This window comes from Natator depressus, chromosome 8 (assembly GCF_965152275.1).
Source record: "Natator depressus isolate rNatDep1 chromosome 8, rNatDep2.hap1, whole genome shotgun sequence".
In the NCBI taxonomy this organism is placed as follows: Eukaryota; Metazoa; Chordata; order Testudines; family Cheloniidae; genus Natator; species Natator depressus.
Genome location: NC_134241.1, coordinates 83,559,371 through 83,584,120, shown reverse-complemented (window position 1 = coordinate 83,584,120; position 24,750 = coordinate 83,559,371). Strand labels below are relative to the sequence as shown.

Genomic DNA, 24,750 nt, shown 5'->3' with positions numbered 1-24,750 from the left:
TTTGAGCATAAGCTTTCGTGAGCTACAGCTCACTTCATCGAGCTGTAGCTCACGAAAGCTTATGCTCAAATAAATTTGTTAGCCTGTAAGGTACCACAAGTCCTCCTTTTCTTTTTGCGGATACAGACTAACACGGCTGCTACTCTGAAACCAGTCCAAATAGTTTACATGTTTCCTTATTGGCATTCAAAAGTGCAACAATGCCTGTGAAATCCCTAAAACAAAAATCTGCCCATGAAAACAGCTCCAAAAAAAGCAGTTTCTAATGTATGGAACCTTAATTTAATCTTACACAATTCTGATGTTTGGGGACAATTTTTGCAAACTTGGTTGTTATATTGAAATTCTCTGGCCTGCGTTAAACAGGAAATCAGACTACATCTCAGGGTCACTTCTGCCCTTGGAATCAAAGAATTAGTATTGTAGGAGGGCCCAAAGTCCCCAGTCAGAACAGGACTCCACTGCACTGTACACAGGCCCCTCCCCTGAAAAGGTTATCATCTAATTTTGAAATCTGTTCTATTTACATTTAGCACTTTCATTTCCTGCTTCAGCTGATACAAGTTTTAAATGGCCCCTCTAATGTTTTAAAATGACATTTGGCATTAGAACTTGAGAGGGATGAAGTTCATCCATATTTAAGATCCCATCTACGCAATAGTACAAACATTGCCTCACAGTTTAAATACCAGTAAAGAAAAATTCCCCCACAGCCACCAGCTTTTATTATAGGTCACTGATCACAAAGTAGCAGCCTTTTATCCTAATTCTACCTGTGCATCCTAGGACTGGGCTACTCCGTGCAACTGAACAACACTAAATTGAAGGTGGAGAAGAAACCTAAAGACATGTTCTGATTTGTGTCTGTGGGACTCTGGCAATTACCAGACTAAAAGCTGGGGGACAGACACCCAGCTACAGCTGAACGGCACACAGTGTAAGTCAGCAATGTGTGTGTGCACAACAGGGCCTTAAAACTCACCTTGCACTCCTCTGGTCCTTCTTCAGTCAGGGCCTTTCCCCCTGCACTGAGTTAGAGCAGCAGCTGGGGTGTGCGCAGGAATTCAGACTCCTCCAGCCTCGGGGCTGCAGCGGGGAAAGCGAGAGAGCTCCTCTCCCCTGGGGCTGCAGCAGGGAAAGCGAACTCCTCCAGCCCCAGGGCTGTGACAGGGAGAGCGAACTCCTCCAAGCCCACTCTCTCACTCTCCCCGCTGCCACCCAGGAGGTGTTCTGCGTCCCACGCCAATTATGGGGGGGGGGGGGCTGTGCCCCTGCTTGCCCCCCTTCTGCATGCCCCTGGAGCAGCCTATGGGCTACTCTAACTTACATTGACCAAAAACAGTCCCAAGGTGCGGAAACTGCAGGCTGGGATCAGTATGAAATCGAGCTGTCCTGTCCAGGCCTCCTTTATGCAGCACCTTTTCTCTGCCATGCTGCCCAGAAGAAGGGAGATGGAGGGGCCTAACATCCTCTATGCCAGTTCTCTGCCGAGAAAGGATCCTCCTTGCACTGAGGCTGGATTACACTGGCTTTAAGTGCAGATTGTACCAGCAGTACAGGGCAAAACAGCCTCACTCTTTAGATCAGGCTTTTAGCCCTACAAAGAGAGCAGTCAAACTCAGCATCCCACTGTTTAAAACATACCACATGAATTTAAGCATGCACAAATGTCAATACTAATTTCCCCATTTATCATCCACTATAACAATGAGGAAGAATAAATGCACAGCTATTTACCTCTAGAAATGTGTTCCTGCTGGGCACACTGTTTAAGCAGAGCACTGGAGAAGCATTTCTCTGCTTAATTCCATCAGTGAAAAATCTGGTTATCATTGTGACAAAGAACCACATACCCATTTAAAGAATGTATTGGGTAGCCATGTGCCCCTGAACATGGGGAACGTCCCGGTTTTCACAGCTTGCCTCTGTGTTTCACCGGGAACCTTGTAAATCCCCCAACAGACTGTTTATGAGAAAGAGCTGCCAGACAGCTAAGCTGGTGGAACTGATGCCATGCTGGGTAAATGCTTAGGCACTCTAAGGACCACCCCACCACAAGCACACTCCACTCTGCCCACTGAGAAACCTCAGAATGAGCACCCACCTCCAACTGCACCTTCCCCTGCAGGCAGAGTCAGATCCGTGTCCTGTCAGTCTGGACAATGCTGTGAACGATGAGCCTGCAGACAACTCATTTTTTACCAGTATTACTATATACAGGTGGCTGTCTACCACCCTTGGCTGGTATCCATGCTTGTGCTCACCTCTGCTGCACCATGGGGAGCAACAGATTGTGGCAGGGCTTGACAGGAAGGACACAGAGGACTCAGAGTGAATGCAAGAGGGAGATTGTGGCAGCAGAAAAGGGGGAGGCAGGAAGTTGAGTGCTCAAGAGAGGAGAGAAAGGAGGAGAAGGCTGACAGACTGGGGAAGGGAGAGAAGGTGAGCGGGGTGGGGGGAAAACTGAGGAAAACAAAAAAATGATAAAAGCACAGAAAACATAAGATAGAAGAGCAGGCAACTTCCTCTCTTACCTCCCCCAGTGGCCAAGTCCCTCTTATGCACACCTTTCTTGACTCCATCCAAACTATCCCTTATGAAACCCATAAATCTAACATTTACATTACAAATATATCCCCTATGTAAATGCATGTTTACATGTCATTACCATTCCTTTGAGCAATCTAGTCCCCAAAAAGGAGGACAATAAAAATCCAGGAAATGGAGATTAAAGGCTACTGCTATCCCCAATTCAAGCCCTAGAACCTAGATACCACAGGGTTATTTTGCTGCAGTGTGGGATTTTACTAGCTTTTGCGAAGTAACATTCAAATCCTTACATGAATATATTTTGGTAGTAATCGGTACTGCATTTAATACAGTAAAACATTCCAAAAGCTAACACTTAAATTCCTCTGTACATACACAGACACAGACTTACAAAGTCTCATTGCCAAATTTGTGAACAGAGTTCTTATATTAGGATCTATTCCCTAAACTAACATTCATGATTTTCCATTTATTTCCAAACTATCCATTTTAGGAAGGGAAAGGAAAAGAAGAAATACATCTGTGGGTGAAAAAGAATGGTGTGTGTTTAAGGGACAGCTTTGAATATAACTATGCTGCAATTTTCATCTTTGCCATCATTTTTCTGCTGAGAAAAATAAAATTGATAAATAATTGATGGCTCTCTGTTATTTACTCTGTTCACCAAGAGGATGGTAAATGCCAGTGTCAAATATATTCTCAATGTTGCATTTGTATTCAGAAAAAAATTAGCAATTTCACATACTCTCTTTGCTGTATTCTTCCCAGTTTTACTTTTCCTGTAACCTACTCAACCCACTTGAGTGTTAACAGACATGCTTTCCCCTGCAGCACTGACCACTAAATGCACTGGGGTCAGACTGTACTGACAGGAGATTTTATAACAAAGGGGGAAATGTTTTAGAACTAATATATTTCTTCTAGTTTTAGGATGGATATTACCCTTTTCTTTTTCCTGACATTTCCACATTATGCTGCACATTTTGACTGAGGACAGAGGCAAGCAGACAGTCTCAGAAAGAGCAGAATGAGAACTGCATAAATTTAGAGGACTGCAGTTTGTTATCATAGCAATTAAAGATGTCTTTTTGGTAACATCATCTTGGAATTAGCGAGAGTTGTTTGGCTGAGAGTCACTCAGCTCAGCCATTACATATTAATCCTTTTAATTCAAATAGCTTTTTCATGAAACACAACAAAATCCCCATACAACATCCCCCAAAACAACAGTATTAGCAAAGCCTATACACTTAGCCCTGGTCTGCACTACAGAGTTAGGTCAACGTGAGGCAGTTTACTTCAACCCAACTCGGTAAGTGTCTACACTAAAATGCAGCTCCCACTGCGGTAACTCGCCTGCGACACCAACTCAATAACTCCACCTCTGCGAGAGGCGTAGCACTTAGGTTGATGTAACTAGGTTGATGCAGTGTCACTGTAGACACTGCATTGCTTACATGAACTGTTGCTGCCTTTCAGAAGCCATCCCACAATGCCCCACGCTGAATCGGTGCAAGCACTCATGGTGAGGACGTGCACTGCTGACACAAGGAGCATAGTGTGGACATGCAAAAGCAGCTTAATTACTGTGGTGGCTGTATGCCAACGTATCTTAGGTCAACTTAATTTTGTAGTGTAGACTTGCCCTTAAGCTACTTTAACATTCCATTCACCCACTGCTGGGGTTTAACAGTTTAGGTATGTGCAATCAGTGATTGCCAATGACTCTCCCTCCTTTTAAAAGGGACAAAAAGAAATGAAAAACAGGAATCATCACAGCTAACTAACGCATGGTGGAAAGATCTGTACCACAGTCACTGGGCCACATGCTGCTCTCCTAAAGATAAAGCCACAGGATGGTAAAACAAATGTCCCAGTACAGAGGTAATGAGTGTGGCTTGCAAATGGAATGGATCCAGGTCAGTGAAGCAACCTCACCAATCCTCAGCCTACACCCTCCTTCCCCAGCAAGCTGGGTTACTTGGAAGCCTTGGAAGATTTTCATTGCCTCCTTTCCCCTGTGTCCTAAACCCCTTATTATTACAAGTTGTGGGCAGGATAGCAGGTGCAGAGGAGAGTTACTGCTGGTTCTACAGCAGCCACTTCTCATTGCACATCCATCCAATCCCCAGGAAAGCATGCAGCAGAAAACAGGCACTTCCCAGCTCAGCCCACCTGGTATTTGTGATGATGAAGCACAAATTACTAAGAACTCAGCTTGACTCACAGATTCCAGGTAGTGTTTACAGAACTGGCAATTAGTAGGGGTCTACTTAAATAGCAGAGAAATCACACATTTTTGGGCGGGTTGGTCATGGCATACATTTCGCAGATGTTTAACACATCTGCAAAATTTGCTATTTATGCGTGACCAACACACAAAAAATGTGTGATTTCTCTGCAGCATTTCACAAACTGGGGGCCCCACCCCAAAAGGGGGTCATAAGCCAACTGTAGGGGGGTCCCAGTATTGTCACCCGTACTTCTATTCAGCTGCTGTTGGCAGTGATGCCTGAAGCTAGGCGGCTGGAGAGCAGCAGCTGATGGCCAGGCGCCAAGCTCTGAAAACAGCACTGCCGCAAGCAGCAGCACAAAAGTCAAGGTGGCAATACCACACCCTGCCACCCTTACTTCTGTGCTGCTGCAGGCAGAGGCACTGCCTTCAGAGCTCGACACCTGGCCAGCAGCTGCTTCTCTCCGCTCTGCCTTCCGAGCTGGTCAGCTAGAGACCAGATTTGACAGTCCATGATCGCGATTTTCACATCTGCAAATCTGGAAGTCCCCTAGCAATTAGACTCAAAACAAAATATCTTTATTGTGAACTGAGTACATTTTATATGGAATCACAGAGACATAATGAACATGAAATCTCACAATGCCAATTTTGCATCATTATTTTGCAAAAAAGAATCACTCTTTAAACTTAGATAGAGTACTAGAGGAAGAAATCTTCCAAGGCCTCTGTTTTAGGCTCCTTTGCCCAGAGTCCCATGGACCTCAATGGAGCACCACATTGCAGATCCCTTTGCCCAGCTGAGAACTTAGAAGGACTACAGTATTGCAAACTGATATTTAGGGTGACTAGTTAAGGCGGATGCAGGGATAAATATAAAATAATCTATAGCCCTCTCTATCAGCTAGTTATCAGCTTCTGCTACAGCCATCATGGGATGTGCCATTGCTACAATTATTTCTGCAACCACACCTTCAGATATTGACAAGAACAACTTGGCAGTTGGGAGTCTCAGGTACCTCCCATATGCAAAAAAGAGCACAGCTTTATTCTCCTAACAATACAAACAGATTACCTATGAAGTTAGGACCAGGTCAGTCTGTTTATCAGAAGGGACTAGAGACACATTTTCCCCCACCTACTATACACATACAGATTTACACGTCCTGTGGCCAGGTGTGTACCAATGGAGACTAGATTTGCCTTGCACATATGTTTTTAGAATTCTTGCTCATATAGGCAAAAGGTATGTCTACACCTCCTTTGTTACTCTCCTTCCCCTACAGGAAGTAGAAGGCTTCCAAAGTGCCTGGGTCACAAACAGAGGCCAGAGCAACGTCCCTCTGACTGCTGTCGACTCTGCAGGGAGTTCCTCTGAGGATGCCTTGGTTCACTGGAGCCACTAGCTGGATTGAATTAGCTTGGAATTTTGGTGCAGGATATTAGGTCCAGCTCCATACTTGGGGAACTTCTATTGCCTGTTATGGCTCATTGCACTTTAATAAACGTCTTACACTCCTTTAGGAGGGAGGTATCTAAGAGGACTTTTTCTGTAACATAATAATGTTTTCTACCATTTTCCTGTTATGTATATTGTCGATCTAAGTTACTTATATGGTGTCCATCATAGCAGTATCTGAGCACTTCACAGTCTTTAATAAATTTACCCTCACAGCTGTTCTCTGAGATAGAGAAGTGCTATCATCACTATTTTATAGCTGGGAATTGAGGCACAGAATGGCTCACTGACTTGCCCTAGATCACACAGGAAGCTTGTGACAGAGCAAGGAACTAAACTCGTGTCTTCCAAGTGCTAAGCTAGTACTCTGAGCACTAGACCATCCTGTGTGTGCGTTTCATAGAAGAGAAATCTTCATTAGCTGTCAGAAGAATAGGTCCTAGGATACACAATTGAACTATTCTGATTTAATCCAACAGGAGGCAAGCTCACACATGCACACTAACCAATTCATCACAAGGGGATGATTTGGGGTTGGGAACAATTTTAGCCAATAGTAATACCAATGTGGCCACTGGAAACTTAGCTTTTTTAGTTATAAAAATGATTTAAAAATATGTCCAGAATCTGGAATTATACGGATGCTTCTCTGATATCATAGGACGTTACTGTTAAAAGGTGATCAGGAACAGAAGGGGAAAAAAAACTGCCAAGGAGAATCTTCCTCCCACTTGCTGCTTGTTTATTCAGAAAAAATTAAGGATTAGGAAAAAAAGTAAAAGTCCATAAATTACACATTAATTGAAAAAAAAAAAGGCTCTATGACATCAGGAAAAATATCCAGTCCCTAGATTGCATTTCTCCCCAGAGCGTTATAAAATCCACTGAGTTTACATGACATAGTGGTTCCTCTAAGAAGCTGCAGTAGAGCTTACATGGTAATGGCGTATTTGTTTAATAGTGAATCACAGAGTACACAGGCTGATAAAACCAAGCATTGTAGTTAACTTATTAGGCTGCCCAAGAACTGTTGCAAAACAGTGAGGTCTGATCCTGACAGATGTTGAGCATCCTAAACTTCCATTAGCTCTAATGGAAATTTCACCTCAGTCAGCACTGCAGGATCAAGCTCAAAGCCTGGAACGCTGTTTTTTTTCTTGGTCACCAGCTTCAGAATGTCACAACTCCTCAGGATCATGGGATGTCACAGTTAGGCGGCCGATTAGATTGAAACATTTGGGATCTGATTCTGTAACCCTTGCTTTCATAGGTAGGCCCTCCAACTTCAATGGGACTACTCATGTGAGTAAGTAATATTCAGGTGAGTAAGAGCTGCAAGATTGGGCCCCGGTACCAGTCCAATGATTATGAGCCTGATTCATGCCAAGTAGAACTCAGGAGTAGACAAACTAAAATCAATGTAATATTATAAGGAAGGTATTGCACAAAGAAGGGCTGGCCCTGGATATGGGGGTGGTGTTGGAAGTTCCCCTGGTGTACACTCACTGACTCCCCCTAGCAATTAGAAGTCCTGAATTATAGCAAGAATAAACTCCCACACTTTCTCCTTGTATAAAAATAAAAAAAGGATGACATCTGAGCCAAATCAAGCATCATTTCTCTATTAAAGGCATTAATTCTCTATTTACAGTAAAACTAATCAGAGTATAAATATACTAAATGAAAATATTTACCTGTTGTGAATAGGTCCTCTGAACTTTGGGTCAAATTTCCTTGGTTCACCTGCATTTAAAATAAGATATTATAAAAAACAGATCCTGGTAAAAATATGAACTATGTTCTTTTAACAGCAGTCCTTCAGGAACATCTTTCCAAGATGCCCAGTGTAACCCGTTCTAGTAAATTAATTTTTAGGAGCAATACCAGTATCTCATTGCTTACTTTGACCTGCTCTGTGATTGCAGCAGAGGTCAGAGCTTTGGGGTATCTATCTATCTTAGGTATTTATATAGCCACCATTACTTTAGTACTAAACAATCTTTAACGTATTCATCCTCACAACACTCTTGTGAGGTAAGGAAGTGCTGTTACGCCATTTTACAGATAGGAATGTGGCAGAGAGAGTCTGATCTGCCCAAGGTCACACAGGGAGACTGTGGCAGAACAGAGAATTGAACGTTGAACCCGTGTCTCCTGAATAAGAAGTGAATGCCCTAACCACTGGATCACCCTTCAAGAAAGCTAATGATCTGGAGCCATGTCTGCAGCTCCCATGCAGCTACAGAATCTATATGGAGGCTAACAGAATTATGCTCACCCCAGGGTTTTACACCATGCTGCTTGGGATCAATGGCTTTTACAGGAGCCAATGCCACATCACAGCAGTATGGAGGGGTAATATACGGTCATTAGCCTACAAGGGGATTAACGTTAGCTCAGTTTGCCCTTCCTTTGCACAGGTGCTCATAGGAGATAATGAGGCAATCCTGGAGACTGCGGGCCAGTCAAGTTGCCCAGCAGGCTGGGAAGGAAACCTCTATGGGTCTGATTTACCATTGCCCTTCATCTTCTGTAGTCATTTATACCAGTGCAAAGTGAATGGAACATTCCATCCTGCTACTTGAAATAGGTAGCAATTGCACTGCATGATTTCACTGGGTGTCAAGCAATGGTGAATCAGGCCTGGATGCTTGAAACACAGGAGAGGACATTCTGTAGCATGGGTGCTGGAACTAGGAGTGGTGCCACCCCTCCTGGCCTAAAGTGGTTTCCATCATATACAGGGTTTACAATTTGGTTCAATGGATCTCAGCACCCCTAGTATACAAATTGTTCCAGCACCCCTATTCTGGAGTAAGAAAGATGCCAAACCTCATACAGGAGTGAAGTGATGACACAGGCTGGAGTTTCTGTTATTATAGTGTAGCATCAGATGAATTGTTTTGTTTGCTTGTTAAAACTGTTTCTTGCTGAATGCCCTGCTGAAAGCCTCAAAGAAGAACACAGGCAACTTTTGTTGGTTTTTAAGGTTTTTGCTAATCCACCTGGCAAACCATCCTGCCACTTACACTCTTTTATTCTGCCTGGCCCTGCATCATGTTGTTGTGACAACAAAATCCACCACAGACATCAATGGGAGCAGTGCATGAGAAAGGAGCGCAGGACTGGGCTGTATGGTCAACAGCAAGCCTCACCCCAGAGAATGGCAAGCCTGTAGAAGTGCTATTTTTGATAACAAAAGTTTAACTGTATCAGGGCTGATATATGGGCTTGAGAATGACAGTAACAAAAATAAACATCAGCTATGATATAAATGATACCAGTAACTATAACCAGATATTCCTTGCTACAACTTCACTGTTATCTGGCGTTTGTTAACAAATTAATCAAAGATGTCTTATGAGCATAAGTTATAAAATACATCTGGCCAAAATAAGGAAAGTAGCGTGATTTTTTTAAAGAAGTTATCCATGGCCATTTCTGCAGTTATTTTAAACAGAGCACTCTTCCCAATGTGTTTCTTCTAGAGTCATACTTCATAAGAGAGAAAATGTTCAATGCTGTTTCAATTCCTTTTGGGCTTGTAGCTTTATTCCTATAACTACTCACTGAGAATATAATTGCAAGTGTTCGTTTGAAATAAAATGGTTTCTTTGCAACTCCTTCCCCACCCCATGCTCAGTTAAAAAAAAAAACCCACAAAAAACCCAAAACCATTTGATACCTGGTATTTTGCAGATTAATTCAGGTTTCAAATTAAGCAGAAAATTTGCTTTTGCTGAAGTTGTGGTTTTGTTCATTAAACTCATAATAAGCCCCTGAGGGTTTGGGAGAAGCAGTGTGAAACCAAAAATGAACATTCTTCAAGGAAAAAAGAGCCAAGAAAAACCTTAATTTAAAATCTCTCACTGAAAAATATAGCATCTTTCTCATGACCTCCAAAACTTTCTCTTTTCTACTGGTTCACTCCTATTTTATCAAGGCTCATTCTGAGTGTTATAGTAAATGTACCAATTTTTCTAGACCTCTTTCCTCTTCCCCCCTCCCCCTAAAAGACCTATAGAATTTCATAGGAATGAAATCAGCAAAGTTCTATAGATACTAAATAGGCTTCTACAAAATTCATTCTAAAACCCACAGAATTTAACAGAGAGTATGATATTTTTCAAGGAATTTGAAAACCAATCTACAAATTCTAATAGAAAATCATATCCCTGCCATAGAATTCTATAGGGCAACTGAAACATTACCTAGAAAGGATCTCATTGTCTATTAAGGTCAGTAGAAAATTCCCACAAAAGCAGTTCTGCTAGCTTTCCTGGTCTGTCTTTGCTTTTCCTCCCTCTATCAGCACCTGTCTTGAGTGGCTGAGGCTCAGCCTCTCTAAGACATAATGGGACTCCCAAAATCCCCAAGCAGCCTAGTCTTGTGCTATCTGAAAGATTACCTACTTCTCTCTAAAATGTTAAAATATATTTTAAAATACATTACTACTCATTTTTTTCATGCAGAAAGAAGAAAAATACAGCTTTTGTACACAATACTATCTATATATATGTATTACTACAGCACAAATTCCCATATCTATCTAATGCATTACAAATAGATTATATACATGTGCCAAACATGTTTGCTTCATACAAACGAAAAAAAATAAAATACAATGTACATAAGATTCATGACTGTCTTCTCAAAATTCCTTTCCCAAATAGACTACACATTTAAACTTTTAATTGTACTTTCCTCTCTCTCTCCCTGCTGGAATACCCGACATAAGCAGTTTGTATCTTCAGAACAGCTCACCTCATCCCTTCTCCAAAACAGCACCATAAAATAAGGCATTTATCTGTTTTCCAATGTTTTAATTTAACAGCTTAAAAAGTTACCAGTGCTATTTTAACCCAGCATTATATTTCATCCAGAGTTAATTTTAACTGCTATGTTCTTTAACAAAAATTTGAAGATTTGTAATAATTCTATTGGCTGACTTCCCATTTCTGATGTAAACTAGCCATGTGAAACATTAGTAACAACTTCAATTAGTGTCACTGTCAAATCTACCTGACAACTTCAACTCTCAAGGCCCAGATCCACAGGAGGTAAAGCAAAATCCTAAACCCCAAATTTAGGCACCTAAATCCCAGTTTTAAGTAACCCTGAGTTCAAACCCCCCACCTCAGCTACTGCCTAATTCTGTAAACACCTAAACTGACAGCACAAAAATTTGCAGGGTAAGAGTTCTTAAGGCGCCTACCTTTCTGCCTCCGGGCACATGAGCGCTGCTACTTCACTCTGACATCCAGACACCTAAGCCCCAGCCACAATCCAGCAACCTGGGAAATTAGGTGTTCACCTGCCTATTTTCTCTGCAGGGACTTATCTGGTAAGTGTCCTTGGCGCACACCTACCAGATCAGACCCTATTCAAAAGCCTGGAGGTGGAGGAAGAGGTGGTGGTCATCTTATAAGTAGGGCTGTCGAGCAATTAAAAAAGTTAATCGCAATTAACCATGGTTTTAATCACCTGGTTAAACAATAATAGAATACCATTTACTTAAATATTCTTGAACATTTTCTATATTTTCAAAGATAGACTTGGGGTTCCAGCTTCCACTCGGAGCTCTGGGCTTTGTGGATCCCATTGTTATTCCAATGATTTCCTAGGGGTCTAAAAGGCGTTTCATTAGTCAGGCTAAGTCCCTTATGGATCCAGACCCAAGTTCCTTAGGCCTTAATTCTGCAAACCCTAACGTATGCAAGGAACTTTGTACATGAGTAGTCCCATTAGGTTCTTGTGCCTAAAGCTATAAAAATGCTTAACTGTATGCAGCATCAGGGCCTTAGTCTGCATTCCAAACTATAATCCTGGTAAAAAGATTATGGGCTAAATCTGTCCCCAATAAAATTCCATGCACTTACCTAGACTAACATGAAGGATGAATTTAGCCTGGTAGATTTTGCTGTTTCCTTACAATGATGACAGCTAGAAAATTATGTTTTCTCTCTGTATGGCACAGCTGATTATGAGAGAAGTGTGAGACAATGTAGTGTAAGGCCTGGTCTATGCTACAAAGTTAGGTCAACATGAGCCGAGTTAGGTAGAATTAATAATGTATGTGTCTACATTACTGAGTCCCTTCCGCCAACCCAAAGGGCTTGTAAAGTCGACTTCTGTACTCCACCTCTGCGAGAGACGAGGGGCATAGCGCTTCAGTTGACAACAATGCGACAGTATGGGGATAGTGTAGACACTGTTGTATACAAGTCATTATGAGCAGTTTCTCATGCCCCAGATACAGAACAGACCTTCCCATTGCATTAGATTGTATACATTCTGTCACATGGTCCAGTCCCTGAGGCCCTAGCTACAAGGGTAGGTGCTTACTACTGTGACTAAGCCCACTGAACCTACCCTAGTCTGCTGAGTATGAAGCATACCCAAGGTCTGCTGGTTTCATTCAGGTTTCAGAGTGGCAGCCATGTTAGTCTGTATCCCCAAAAAGAAAAGGAGTACTTGTGGCACCTTAGAGACTAACAAATTTATTTAAGCATAAGCTTTTGTGAGCTACAGCTCACTTCATCGGATGAAGTGAGCTGTAGCTCACGAAAGCTTATGCTCAATTAAATTTGTTAGTCTCTAAGGTGCCACAAGTACTCCTTTTCTTTTCATTGGTTTCATTCAGAAGTTTCTAGTGGGTAACTTTTGACAGTATAGAGATTATGGATTTCCAAAAGAGACATTGTGAATTGTTTGTATATTTCAAAGCATACATATACACCTATATAAGACTTCAATAATAATTGCAGACTTTTACATGTTTACAGTGACTTCTTGCTTTACTGTCAGCTGAGCATACATATAAAATGAAAGAAGTAACCACTGTTAATACAGGGATAAACATATACATTTCAGTTCATGTTACTGAAAAGAGAGGTATGTTTTGCAGTCAATATTTTGTTTTTTAAATGCAGGGACTCTTACAATTGTATTTAAAAATTATAATGATTCTTCCAATATGCAAGAGCATGAGCTTTTGGAGCAGGTAATTTCATTCTTTCTCCAAACAGGTAAAGCTGACTCATTGTTGATCTATGAGGGGAACATATATGGGTATAAATGAAGACATACTGTGCGGGTTTGGAGGTACGAAATATAACACTATTTCCTAATAAGCACTATAACAGTATTGATTGTTGTTTTGTGTGACCTATGTTTAAAAAAGTTTGTTTTAACTTTTGGCCAAATTCTACCCTAAAATAAGCACACACACAACTCCTGTTGTATCCAATGGAATCTGAGCCTGCTTTTAAGGGGGCAGATTCTAAGAAACCCAATAGTAAACATATGTCATCTATATTTTTATTCTACCAACAAAAGTTAATGTAACATGACTAGATCTCGTATCTCATTTTAGAGACTATTTTTATTAACATGTTTTTAAAACTAGCCCACATATCAAATGCTAATTTCACTGGTACAAATCAATATATAAACAGCATCTTTTAGTCATCCCAAGCATAGCAAACTAGTGGTTTTTGGCGTACCTCTTAGGATGTAATGTGTTGGCAATAACATAAGAAACTACTGAAGGGAAAAATGTGAGATCAATAGGCAGTCTGTTCACCTAGCTTATTTGTTTTTAGGGCAGCTTTTAAAATAACTATGCTAAAAGTAAAATTCTTCCATTTACACCTATATGCAAAAGAGCTACTAAAGAAAAATGCTTAGGATGAGTCAATTTATCACAAGTTCTCAAAGCAGGTCTGTGACCAGTGATAACAACTTTCCAGAAATCTATCTTCTACAGGTTAATAATGAGAACTAAATTAAACCAGTTTATCAGTTCCGCCTCTCACAACAATTCAGAAAAGATGTAAAATAAAAGACCCCTGAAAATGTCACTGTTTCTCCAACAGGTATTCTAGAAAGGAAATGCAGGACGGTGCACAAAAAGCTGCCAACGTCAAATAGTCTTTACTTTGTTGCCTGTGATACTTAGTCGGACAGAGCAGCACTATAACCGAAGTTCCAACACAGAGACTGTCAGTGGCACAGGGATTCTGCGGCAGTGAAAAGAGGTAATACAGAAGATAATAACGGCAAGTCTGAAAGTTAAACCCCACCTATAATAAACACTTACAGTAAGTTAAACCAGCAATGACATCCATCTAAGTAACAGAGAAATAAGTCATCTACCATAATAAAATAACTAAGGAACAGCATCAAGTCCGTGCAGTGCTCAAATTTACAACCTTTACGTCCGTAAGATTTTAGCTGCTGTGCAAAAAGGAAATAATTATTTACACGCACATTTTTATTACATAATATATATGTATAGTTAATGGAGTTATGCCAATTTACACCAACTGAGGAGCTGGCCGTGTGTGTGCATATGTGTAAATATTCTCTTTTCAAACATTGTCTAAAATCATGTAAGCAATGAGGTTTTATATGGTCCACATTCTTCAGACTCTGGGCCAGTAAATCTGCCATCTTTGAAAACTGTTTGTTCAGTTCTGCCTCATTCTTGTCAATCATTTCACAGCAGCATGTTGCAAGCTACATTTCCACAGTATTGTTCACTCAAGTATCTCAGAGCTCTTTCCACAAACAAAGAGTCCAAACTGTAAAAGCTCAGCTGCATTTGCATTTAAAAAGCTGGACTGGCACTGCAAAAGGCAGATTTCCAACTTCCTTTTTGAAGATAATGAAGATAAAGTCAGGATGTAATAGTAGTGTATACTCTTTTAGTGAACATTTCAATGTGCATTTTCGTTTCCTTGGTAATGTTTAAATATTGTGCCAGCCACTAATGCTGATGAAGTTAGGATTCCATCAGCATTTCCATTAAAACCCCTGAATTCACATTATCTGGTTTTATAAAGTATCCATAAAATATGATCATGCTGGAAATAATAAAAAAATATCTTCCATGACTGACAGTACCCTCTTTTCCCACCAGGGAGAAAAGGCTGATCAGCACCTTGCAGTATCAAGCTGTAAAGTAATAATGTTATGGTGAAAGATACTAACGGCTCGCACACTAGAGATCATTGATACATAAGCACACAGCATGAAACTATCCATAGAAAGAGTTTGAGATGCCACATAGCAACTGCCCTTAAGTGTTGTTAAGGGTACTACTGCATGAGTTAGGGCACTCTTCTTTGTACGGTCTGTTAGGCCTTTCTGAGGCCAGCTCTACACTAGAAACTTTTGCTGATATAGGAAAATCACTCGGGGGGGGGGTGATTTTTAAGACATTTCTTTACTGGAAGAAGCCCTAATGTAGACACAGTATACCAGCATATTAGTGCATTATAGCTTATTTTGCTCACGGGAAGTAGCATAAGCTATACTGGTAAAAGCATTTTTCTGCTGGTATAAACTGCACCTACACTAGGAATGTACTACACCACACTATCAGCGTAGCTATCCCAGCACACCTTTTCTACTGTAAACGTAGCCTGAGCTGCTTTTGTTTTGCAGAAGCGGCTACACAAAAGGAAGGCTAATGGCCTGCCACCTTTCCAGCCCATTCATTTGAGGGGAGCCTTTGGATTTGAGGTTTACTAGGTGTAAAGTGAAGAGGCAGCAGGAAAAAAATGGGACCAGAGTATGTTTAAGCAGTTGGATACTGTTTGAGTTTTGTGTGAGTCTTGGAGAGAGACGGGGCCAAGGCAGCTGCTTCTTGGACCAAGGCAGTAGTGCCTGATCTGCGGTTCCCGCAGAAGAGAGCTGCCCATGTGCAGTTTCCTGGCACTGCTAGTCAAGGGAACCAGACTCGTATATTTTATACATAGGTGTTTTCTTAGCAGAATTTGTCTGACTTCATGTCACCAACTTCTGCTCTAAACGGGCACCTGCCCAACAAAGCTCCCAAATCTGCTTTGTCTTGGCAAAGGGGCAACAACAATGAAATGTACTATTTAACCTTATTCCCCCCTTTCCAAAGTTTCTCCCAGTCTTGGGTTGGATGTCAAGAATATTAGCTGGTTCCCACCATTCTCTACAATCTTGTGGAGGGGAAAGCTGGCCTAGCATGGACTGACGCCATCTGCTTGTTTAGCTTTTAATTAGTCAAAATGTTCAAGTTTGAAAAAATATCTGCTGCATGTAGACAATATTCATTATTCATCAGAACATGTGCTCAACACTGTGAGCCCAGTCATGTGTTATAACAAACCCACTGACATGCCAAGTTACAGATACAGCATGGTGCCAATGCGAGTGCCTCGTATATTTCTGTTGACTATGGGGAGCACTGCACTGCAAGCTGCTGCTACAATACTGCTGTACAGAACATTATTCACTGAGCATCCCTCAGTGCTGTACAACCAAATCTGAATTAGAACCCTTAGTTTAATGTCAGTGCTAAGGTTATCGCCTGCCCTATTTTACCTTACTCAGGGCTTGTCTACACTTGAAACTCTGCAGCGGCACTGCTACAGGGCTTCAGTATAGACATTACCTATGCTGACAGGAGAGCTTCTCCCATCACTGTGATTAATCCATCTCCCCGAGAGGTGGTAGCTAAGGCCACAGAAGAATTCTTCTGTTGACCTAATGCTATCTACATGGGGATTTAGGTCGGCTTAACTATGTCACCCAGGGGTGTGTGGATTTTTCACACCCCTGAGGAATGTAGCTGCGTCAATCTAATTCTCTAGTGTACACCAGCCCTTAGTCTCTGTCACACTGTCCCAATTTTTGTACTCTTTCTCCTGCTGATGTTCTGCTCTTACACTGCCTCTAACAGCAACTGCTTGCTCCTTCCCTGTCCTTCCCTCTCCATCCCCATTCCTGTTGTTCTTTCCTCTCCCCTTGTTCCCATCTGCAGTCTTCTCTAACAAATCAAGTCCACCCTATTCCTGGTCACCAGTCTTTCTCCTATCGGCCTTCTGTCCAACTTCATTGTCATCATTAGTAGTATTTATTATTGTATTATTGTAGCGCCCTGGAGCCCCAGTCATGGGCCAGGATCCTATGGTGCTAGGTGCTGTACCAACACAGAACAATGAGACAGTCCCTCCCTCAAAGAGCTTACTTCTTGATCACTCTGAAGTCACTCCATAGAATGCAGAGCTCCCTACAAATGGCAACTTTGGGACTGACTGTGGCATTTCTTTTCTCCAAATGGCAGGAGGCTCTTCATTCAACTTGGCTTCTCAGCATTTGTACAGGCATCAGGGACAATATGCAGCACACTGTTCCCAGGGAGATGTCCCTGGCTAGTGAACAGGAGCAACAAACAGGGAAGCTTTGCGAGAGAATTCTCCAGGTGAAGGAGGAGAGACTATGTGACAGGACAAACCTGTTGTGCCCATTTTGGTGCAGTTAGACAAAGATATGGCCCTTCGTTTTCATTTTCACCAAAAAGTCCCCAGGTTTTACAAATAGTAGTATTCAGATGTTACCAATTTCCACACAATTTTGTACCAGTCAAGTACCTGAAAAGCACTAATTACACTAAGAAAATCTAATCCATTACTTTAGGTGGATATGTTTATGTTAATAATAAATTAGTCCAAGTATAAATGCAAGGCTGCCTGTTAAAGTAAAGCAATGTAGTGAAAGATACAGATGCACATGCATATGTGTATGTACTGTTAATAGACAGTTCATGAAATGTATCACAGCATTAACCTGCTTTGACTTTGAATACTCTTACTTTTCTCTATTTGTTGCTTTTTTCTGTCCTTCTGTCCTCCAATATTTACCCTGGAAATTGTGAAGTTAATTTTAATTTTTGTAAATAACACTGTCAAGTTCTTGGCAAATTTTAACAAAATAAAAGCTAAATACAAAGGGGCATGGTTAGAGTGGAGCTCGAAGAAATATATTTTAAAAGCTGCCTTTACTCATTAACTAAATTCAGACTTTGGTCTCATGCCTCATATCAGAAAAACCTTATCAAAATATTCACAGGCACAGTACAATAAACACAGCAGACCCCATGACTCTGTTTCTTCTCTTCCACCCCAGTAAGCCCCTAAAATATAATTTTTACCACAAAATAACTTTGGCAGTTTATGGCTCTGGAGCCGCTGTGTGTGTAGCAATACTGCTGGCGAGTACAGGACACAGGTTATGTTGTCACACACAAGCCATTTAAACCAAGAGTGAGCCCAGAACAGAAGGTAAGAGCAAATTGAGAAGAAACCTGATAACTTGTGCTGTGGAGAGGCCTGCACTCTGTATTGCCTCAGTTTACGGTGTAAGACCTTCCATAGATTAAACATTTTAAAAAATAACTTCTTTCTGGTATGATTTAGAACCTGTAACTCTACTACATACCAACACACTGTGGCTTACTACCTACAGGATACTAGACCGAGTTTATTGCCCTGTGTAAAGGGCAGTGTCCACCACCCACCACCCAAGAGCATCCCAGCAAAAGGAAATGGGACTTAGAGAGGGGAAAATCTGAACCCCCCCTTTACGAGATTTACAGATTACTCACCCCCTGCCCTCTAGGAGCCGCCCAATCCCCACCCACCTGCTGGGGTAGGGTACCAGGTGATCAACACTTGCTCTGTCTCTGCTTCTCCCAGCAGTTGGAACCCAGATGCTGGGAGTCTGCATGGGAAATGAGGTCTTTCTCTCCCTTCCTCCTCTGCATTGACATGTCAGCCAAGATCTGGCCCTTAATAAATATATTTAACAGGTCTGTTCTTCCCCCCGACCCCACCTGCCAGGCAGGCAGGCAAAATTTCTCAGCCCCTGAAAATAAGAGCAGGCCAGGTTTACAAAGGCATAATGAATTTCCAGTAGGGATTTACTTTGCTTATAGACATTCCTCCACTTGGCCTACATTGCACTGATGAAGCTTGTTAATAGGGGCAATTTCCTGTGCTTTCAGGATATCTGTATTCAGAGGAATGGTTTGATGGCATAGCCAGTGGGGCAAGATACAATACAATGTGAAACAGTAAGTGGGCTACTTTCTACAAACAAGATCATCTCTTTTAACGGTATACCATATGGTAATTGGTTTCAGTTGTGTTAGCTACAGCATGCCTGCACAGATTTTGATTTGGGGCAAAGAAAATGCACCTTGGAAGATATATACATTTGTGGATCATATCTGAATGTAAGCGAACTCCACAATACTTCTACAATGAAAGTCAATACCTTCTAATTTATAGGCAAGAGGATAAAAATAGACAAAGTGCTCCAGAAAATGATCTCTAACTCAAATGGAGATTTTCTTCTCCAGCAATTAAACAAACTGGGGAATGTTATCCAACAGTGACATTGATTAACAAAAATAAAGCCACTGCACTACTGTAAATTTCTTCACCATGCTTATTGGGGCACAGAGCAGTACACCAGCGCTCAGCCTGTCTTGTTTTTCTTTTTCTAAACTTTGCCACAAATCCATTATGGAATATAACTGTTTACATAAGGAACACTAAATACATTCAAAGCCAAACACACATTCAAATTCCTTGACAAAAGTAAGCTGCAGCATTATAGGAATTTCTTCACTGAAACACAAATATGTGATTATAGTTTCACATAACAATGAACCATGGGCACACACTGCTTGTTCTCACTCTCCTTTTCCAAGTAACACATCAAATCCTCTCCCCTTTAAAGAAGGTGACCCCTTCTTTAAAAAAAACAAAAACAAGTCACTTGCTAAGTGTTGTATCAGCAACATTTTGAAAACAAAAACAAAACATTTAATTCTGAAAGCTGATTAAAACCTTTAGGAGTTTGGGAGGCCTGGGGGAAGTAGCCACTGGTGTGGAATAATTACACAGTCATTTTCTTCCTCGGATTAAAAACAGAGATGATAATCACTCTTCACAGACTAGACAGATCTATTTCATAGACTATTTTATAACAGGAATTTTAGGTTGAATTATTGTTCCATTACAATAAATACTTCAAATGAGATTTAACTTCCCAGTTCCAACTCTAAAAAAGTCTAAACAATAAACAAAATTACTTGTCACACTTTATTACACTGCAGTGATATTTTAAGTTAAATCATTTGTCTAAAATGAAAATTAGTTATATTTATACAAATTCTACCTTCTATCTGCCTTTAATTGTAGCTGTAAGCTCAATTCTGGAAGAAGTTACATGATTTTGCAAATAATGGAGGAAGTTAGCCAAAGCCACTTAGGGCCTGATCCAAACTCCACTGAAGTCAAGGGAAAGACTCCCGTTGACTTCAATGGTCATTGGCTAGAGCCTTTATGAAGCATTTCATTTTTTGAGAACACAAGGGGATAGGTAAATTACCATGTTTCCCGTAGTAGTTTTCTTCTTCCCTGGCCATATCACTGCTTCCTGATCAGTTTAGCAAGCTATGTCTAAGAGGCACTGCAGACTTCTATGCTGGAAGCAGTTTCCCCAGTAGGCTTAATCCACAAAAGTACTATTCAACCAAGTTTAAAAATAAAGCTGCTTGGAGTGGCATAGGCTCCTCCAGTAGGAATGGAAACTTACAAGGGAGGGAGGGCTTTCTGCTAATAGAAAAATGATATCACCCACTGCTCCACCTACCTACTCCAGACCAGTCTGGGACTATACATGTCACAGAGTAAAGGGAAGCTCTCTTATAGCTCTTATATTTATAGGGGGAAAACACACAAAGTTTCACTGGATGAGAGTTCATCTGAGAAAATGAGAGTGGGGATCAAAGTCAGGCTACCTGCAAAAGAGCAACAGACTTACAACTAATACTATGGAGCCTCTACCAAACTGGAAAAAGAATCAGTGACAGAAACTGGCAACACATGGCAAAATAAGAAGTCTTTGGGAAGATATAAGTTATCGACATACCCAGCAAAGAAAGAGTAAGGGAGGTCACAAAGGTGCAAATTCTGCTGTTCTTGGGCAAATCTCTGTGTGTGTGTGTGTGTGTACACACTTCTCTTGCTATTACATACACATGTATACTCTATGCAAATCTATATTATATAGATACACACACTCTAACACACACATACTTCCAGATATTTTAAAAAATTCTGTAACAGCTATAATTCCATGATGTCTTTTTTGGTGCTATGGGGCTTGATAGTGGAAATCAAAATGAGACTCTCAGTTAAGCATGGCCCATACATTTGGCAGAAAAAATTTCTATGATGAGTGCCGATGTTAATTTACTGTGGATTTCAAAAGATTTTCATTTTCATCAATTCCAGGTGAGTGGAGAGTAGCGGCTTTCAGAGCTCCTGGAATAATTTATTCCACTCACTATTCCACAGTTATCTTGCTTTGATATAGTAAAAATTTTATCTATGTAGAAAGAAAATGTTGCTGTTAACTACTTGCAGCGTGGAGGGTTTTTATATATGGCAATTAATGTTGTGGGGGTTGTTTGGGAGGTTTTGTTTCTTTTTTTAGGGGTGCTGTTAGATCTGAAAAATTACTCTGTGTTTTTAACTCTGGAAGACAGCTTGAAAATACCATTACTTAAATTGCAATATCTTTTCTATTAATATTAATTATTTATTGATAGTGTGTTAGTGCCCAGAAAGTGTAAGGTACTCCCCAAACACAGAGGAACAGACAGCACTATTAACTTCTGGGAGTTAGAGATACCCTGCAATACCAAGGATTAATTTGGGGTCCTATGGAGATTTGTGATTCACAGCCCCCACCATAGGACATCTGTCTGCTTTTAGTCTCAAAGTACCCAAAGGTGCACATTTGACTTATGACATGACAACAGGGTTAACAGAACTATGCAAACATTAGTGAGCAGCTGGACATGTGTCAAGTGGTAATTGCTACAAAAAGTTAACAAGTTTTATTTATAACTACGAGGCTGAATGGGAAAATAGTTGAAAACCTGAAGGTAATGATCTATGGATACTACTCTACTTTAATGGAGAATATAAAAATGAAGCCCTGATTAACTGAATTGATGTCCCAGAAAGCCAGATGACATTCAGATACGCTGATTTGATAATGGTCCTGAGGGTATGGATACATTTGAACTCATAGTTTCATTTACTGTCTTCACCTTGCATGCATAACTCCTGTAGTTGTCAGTGGGCTGCGTCCTTCCTTTCCCCCGCCTCCCTCCGGGCTAGCACATTCAATGCTGACAATGTATTTGAGCAGTGTATAGACCTGAAAATGTCTCCTCTGGCTGGCTCCACAAATGCAGCTCTTTGGAGCCAAAAGGAAAGACTCTTAGAGAAATCCCACAGACCTCATGAAAAGCAGGTAAGTGTCAATACTTAAACATTTTTTTAAAAAATCTATTTTTGTTTCTGTAGTGACTAAGGCCTTGGCAACTTCAGAAATAAAACTGTCAATGGAAAGGTGGCATTGAACCCATAGGAAAGGTTTGCCCTCCTTAATATTAAATTTATTTTCTCCTGGTTTTCCCTTGCTACAGAACATACAGTACTTTAAAGGGCAAACCAGGTCCTGTACACCCTGGACAGGAAACCCAGTAAGAACATAAGAACGGCCATACTGAGTCAGACCAAGGTCCATCTAGCCCAATATCCTGTCTTCCGATAGTGGCCAATGCCAGGTGCCACAGAGGGAATGAACAGAACAGGTAATCATCAAGTGATCTATTCCCTGTCGCCCATTCCCAAACTCTGGCAAACAGAGGCTAGGGACACCATCCCTGCCCATCCTGGCTAATAGCCATTAATGGACCTAACCTCCATGAATTTATTCTTTTTTTAACCCTGTTGTAGTCTTGGCCTTCACAACATTCTCTGGCAAAGAGTTCCACGGGTTGACTGTGCGTTGTGTGAAAAAATACTTCCTTTTGTTTGTTTTAAACCTGCCACCTATTAATTTCATTTGGTGACCCCTGGTTCTTGTGTTATGAGAAGGTGTAAATAACACTTCCTTATTTACTTTCTCCACACCAGTCATGATTTTATAGACTATCATATCCCCCCTTAGTCCTCTTTTTTCCCCAAGTTGAAAAGTCCTAGTCTTATTAATCTCTCGTCATATGGCAGCCATTCCATACTCCTAATCATTTTTGTTGCCCTTTTCTGAACCTTTTTCCAAGTCCAATATATCATTTTTGAGATGGGGCGACCACATCTGCATGCAGTATTCAAGATGTGGGCGTACCATGGATTTATGTAGAGGCAATATGATATTTTCTGTCTTATATCTATCCCTTTCTTAATGATTTCCAACATTCTGTTCACTTTTTGACTGCCGTTGCACATTGAGTGGATGTTTTCAGAGAACTATCCACAATGACTTCAAGATCTCTTTCTTGAGTGGTAACAGATAATTTAGACCCCATCATTTTATATCTACAGTTGGGATTATGTTTTCCAATGTGCATTACTTTGCATTTATCAACATTGAATTTCATCTGCCATTTTGTTGCCCAGTCCCAGTTTTGAGAGATCCTTTTGTAGCTCTTTGCAGTCTGCGTGGGACTGAACTATCTTGAGTAGTTTTGTATCATCTGCAAATTTTGCCACCTCACTGTTTACCCCTTTTCGCAGATCATTTATGAATATGCTGAATAGGACTGGGCCCAGTACAGACCCCAGGGGGACACCACTATTTACCTCTCTCCATTCTGAAAACTGACCATTTATTCCAACCCTTTGTCTCTTATCTTTTAACCAGTTAGCAATCTATGAGAGAACCTTCCCTCTTATCCCATGACTGCTTACTTTGCTTAAGAGCCTTTGGTGAGGGCCCTTGTCAAAGGCTTTCTGAAAATTTAAATACACTATATCCACTGGATCCCCCTTGTCCACATGCTTGTTGATTCCCTCAAAGAATTCTAGTAGATTGGTGAGGCATTATTTCCCTTTACAAATATCATGTTGATTCTTCCCCAACAAATTATGTTCATCTATGTGTCTGACCATTTTGTTCTTTACTATAGTTTCAAACAGTTTGCCCAGTACTGAAGTCAGGCTTACCGGCCTATAATTACTGGGGTCACCTCTGGAGCCCTTTTTAAAAATTGGCGTCACATTAGCGGTCCTCCAGTCATTTGGTACAGAAGCTGATTTAAATGATAGGTTAAAGAGTACAGTTAGTAGGCCTACAATTTCACATTTGAGTTCCTTCAGAACTCTTGGGTGAATACCATCTAGTACTGGTGCCTTATTACTGTTTAGCTTATCATTTTGTTCCAAAACCTCCTCTAATGACACCTCAATGTGGGACAGTTCCTCAGATTTGTCACCTAAAAAGAATGGCTCAGATTTGGGAATCTCCCTCACATCCTCAACCATGAAGACCAACAGAATTCATTTAGTTTCTCCACAATGGCCTTGAGTGCTCCTTTAGCATCTCGATCATCCAGTGATCTCACTGGTTGTTTAGCAGGCTTCCTGCTTCTGATGTTGTCAAGGTTCCTTCCCCACTCTGAACTCTAGGGTACAGATGAGGGACCTGCATGAAAGACCCCCTACGCTTATTCTTACCAGCTTAGGTTAAAAACTTCCCCAAGGTACAAACTTTGCCTTGTCCTTGAACCCTATGCTGCCACCACCAAGCGTTATAAACAAAGAACAGGGAAAGAGCCCACTTGGAGACGTCATCCCCCAAAAATATCCCCCCAAGCCCTACA

The 24,750-nt window shown here is 41.0% G+C and overlaps 1 protein-coding gene across 5 annotated transcripts in view; it reads right to left on the bottom strand.

The window, feature by feature from the left end:
* Nucleotides 1-24,750, bottom strand: part of SLC44A5 (solute carrier family 44 member 5) — a 181,215-nt gene that overhangs the window by 74,313 nt on the left and 82,152 nt on the right. For 2 of the 5 annotated variants that reach the window (XM_074961514.1, XM_074961516.1), the window contains exon 2: nt 7,937-7,985. The exons of 1 other annotated variant lie outside the window; for it this stretch is intronic. In XM_074961514.1, coding sequence (XP_074817615.1) covers nt 7,937-7,985 — 49 coding nt within the window. Of the gene's footprint in view, nt 1-7,936; nt 7,986-20,459; nt 20,529-24,750 lie in introns of those variants that run through there. 2 more of the 5 variants (XM_074961515.1, XM_074961518.1) reach the window with 2 other exon arrangements.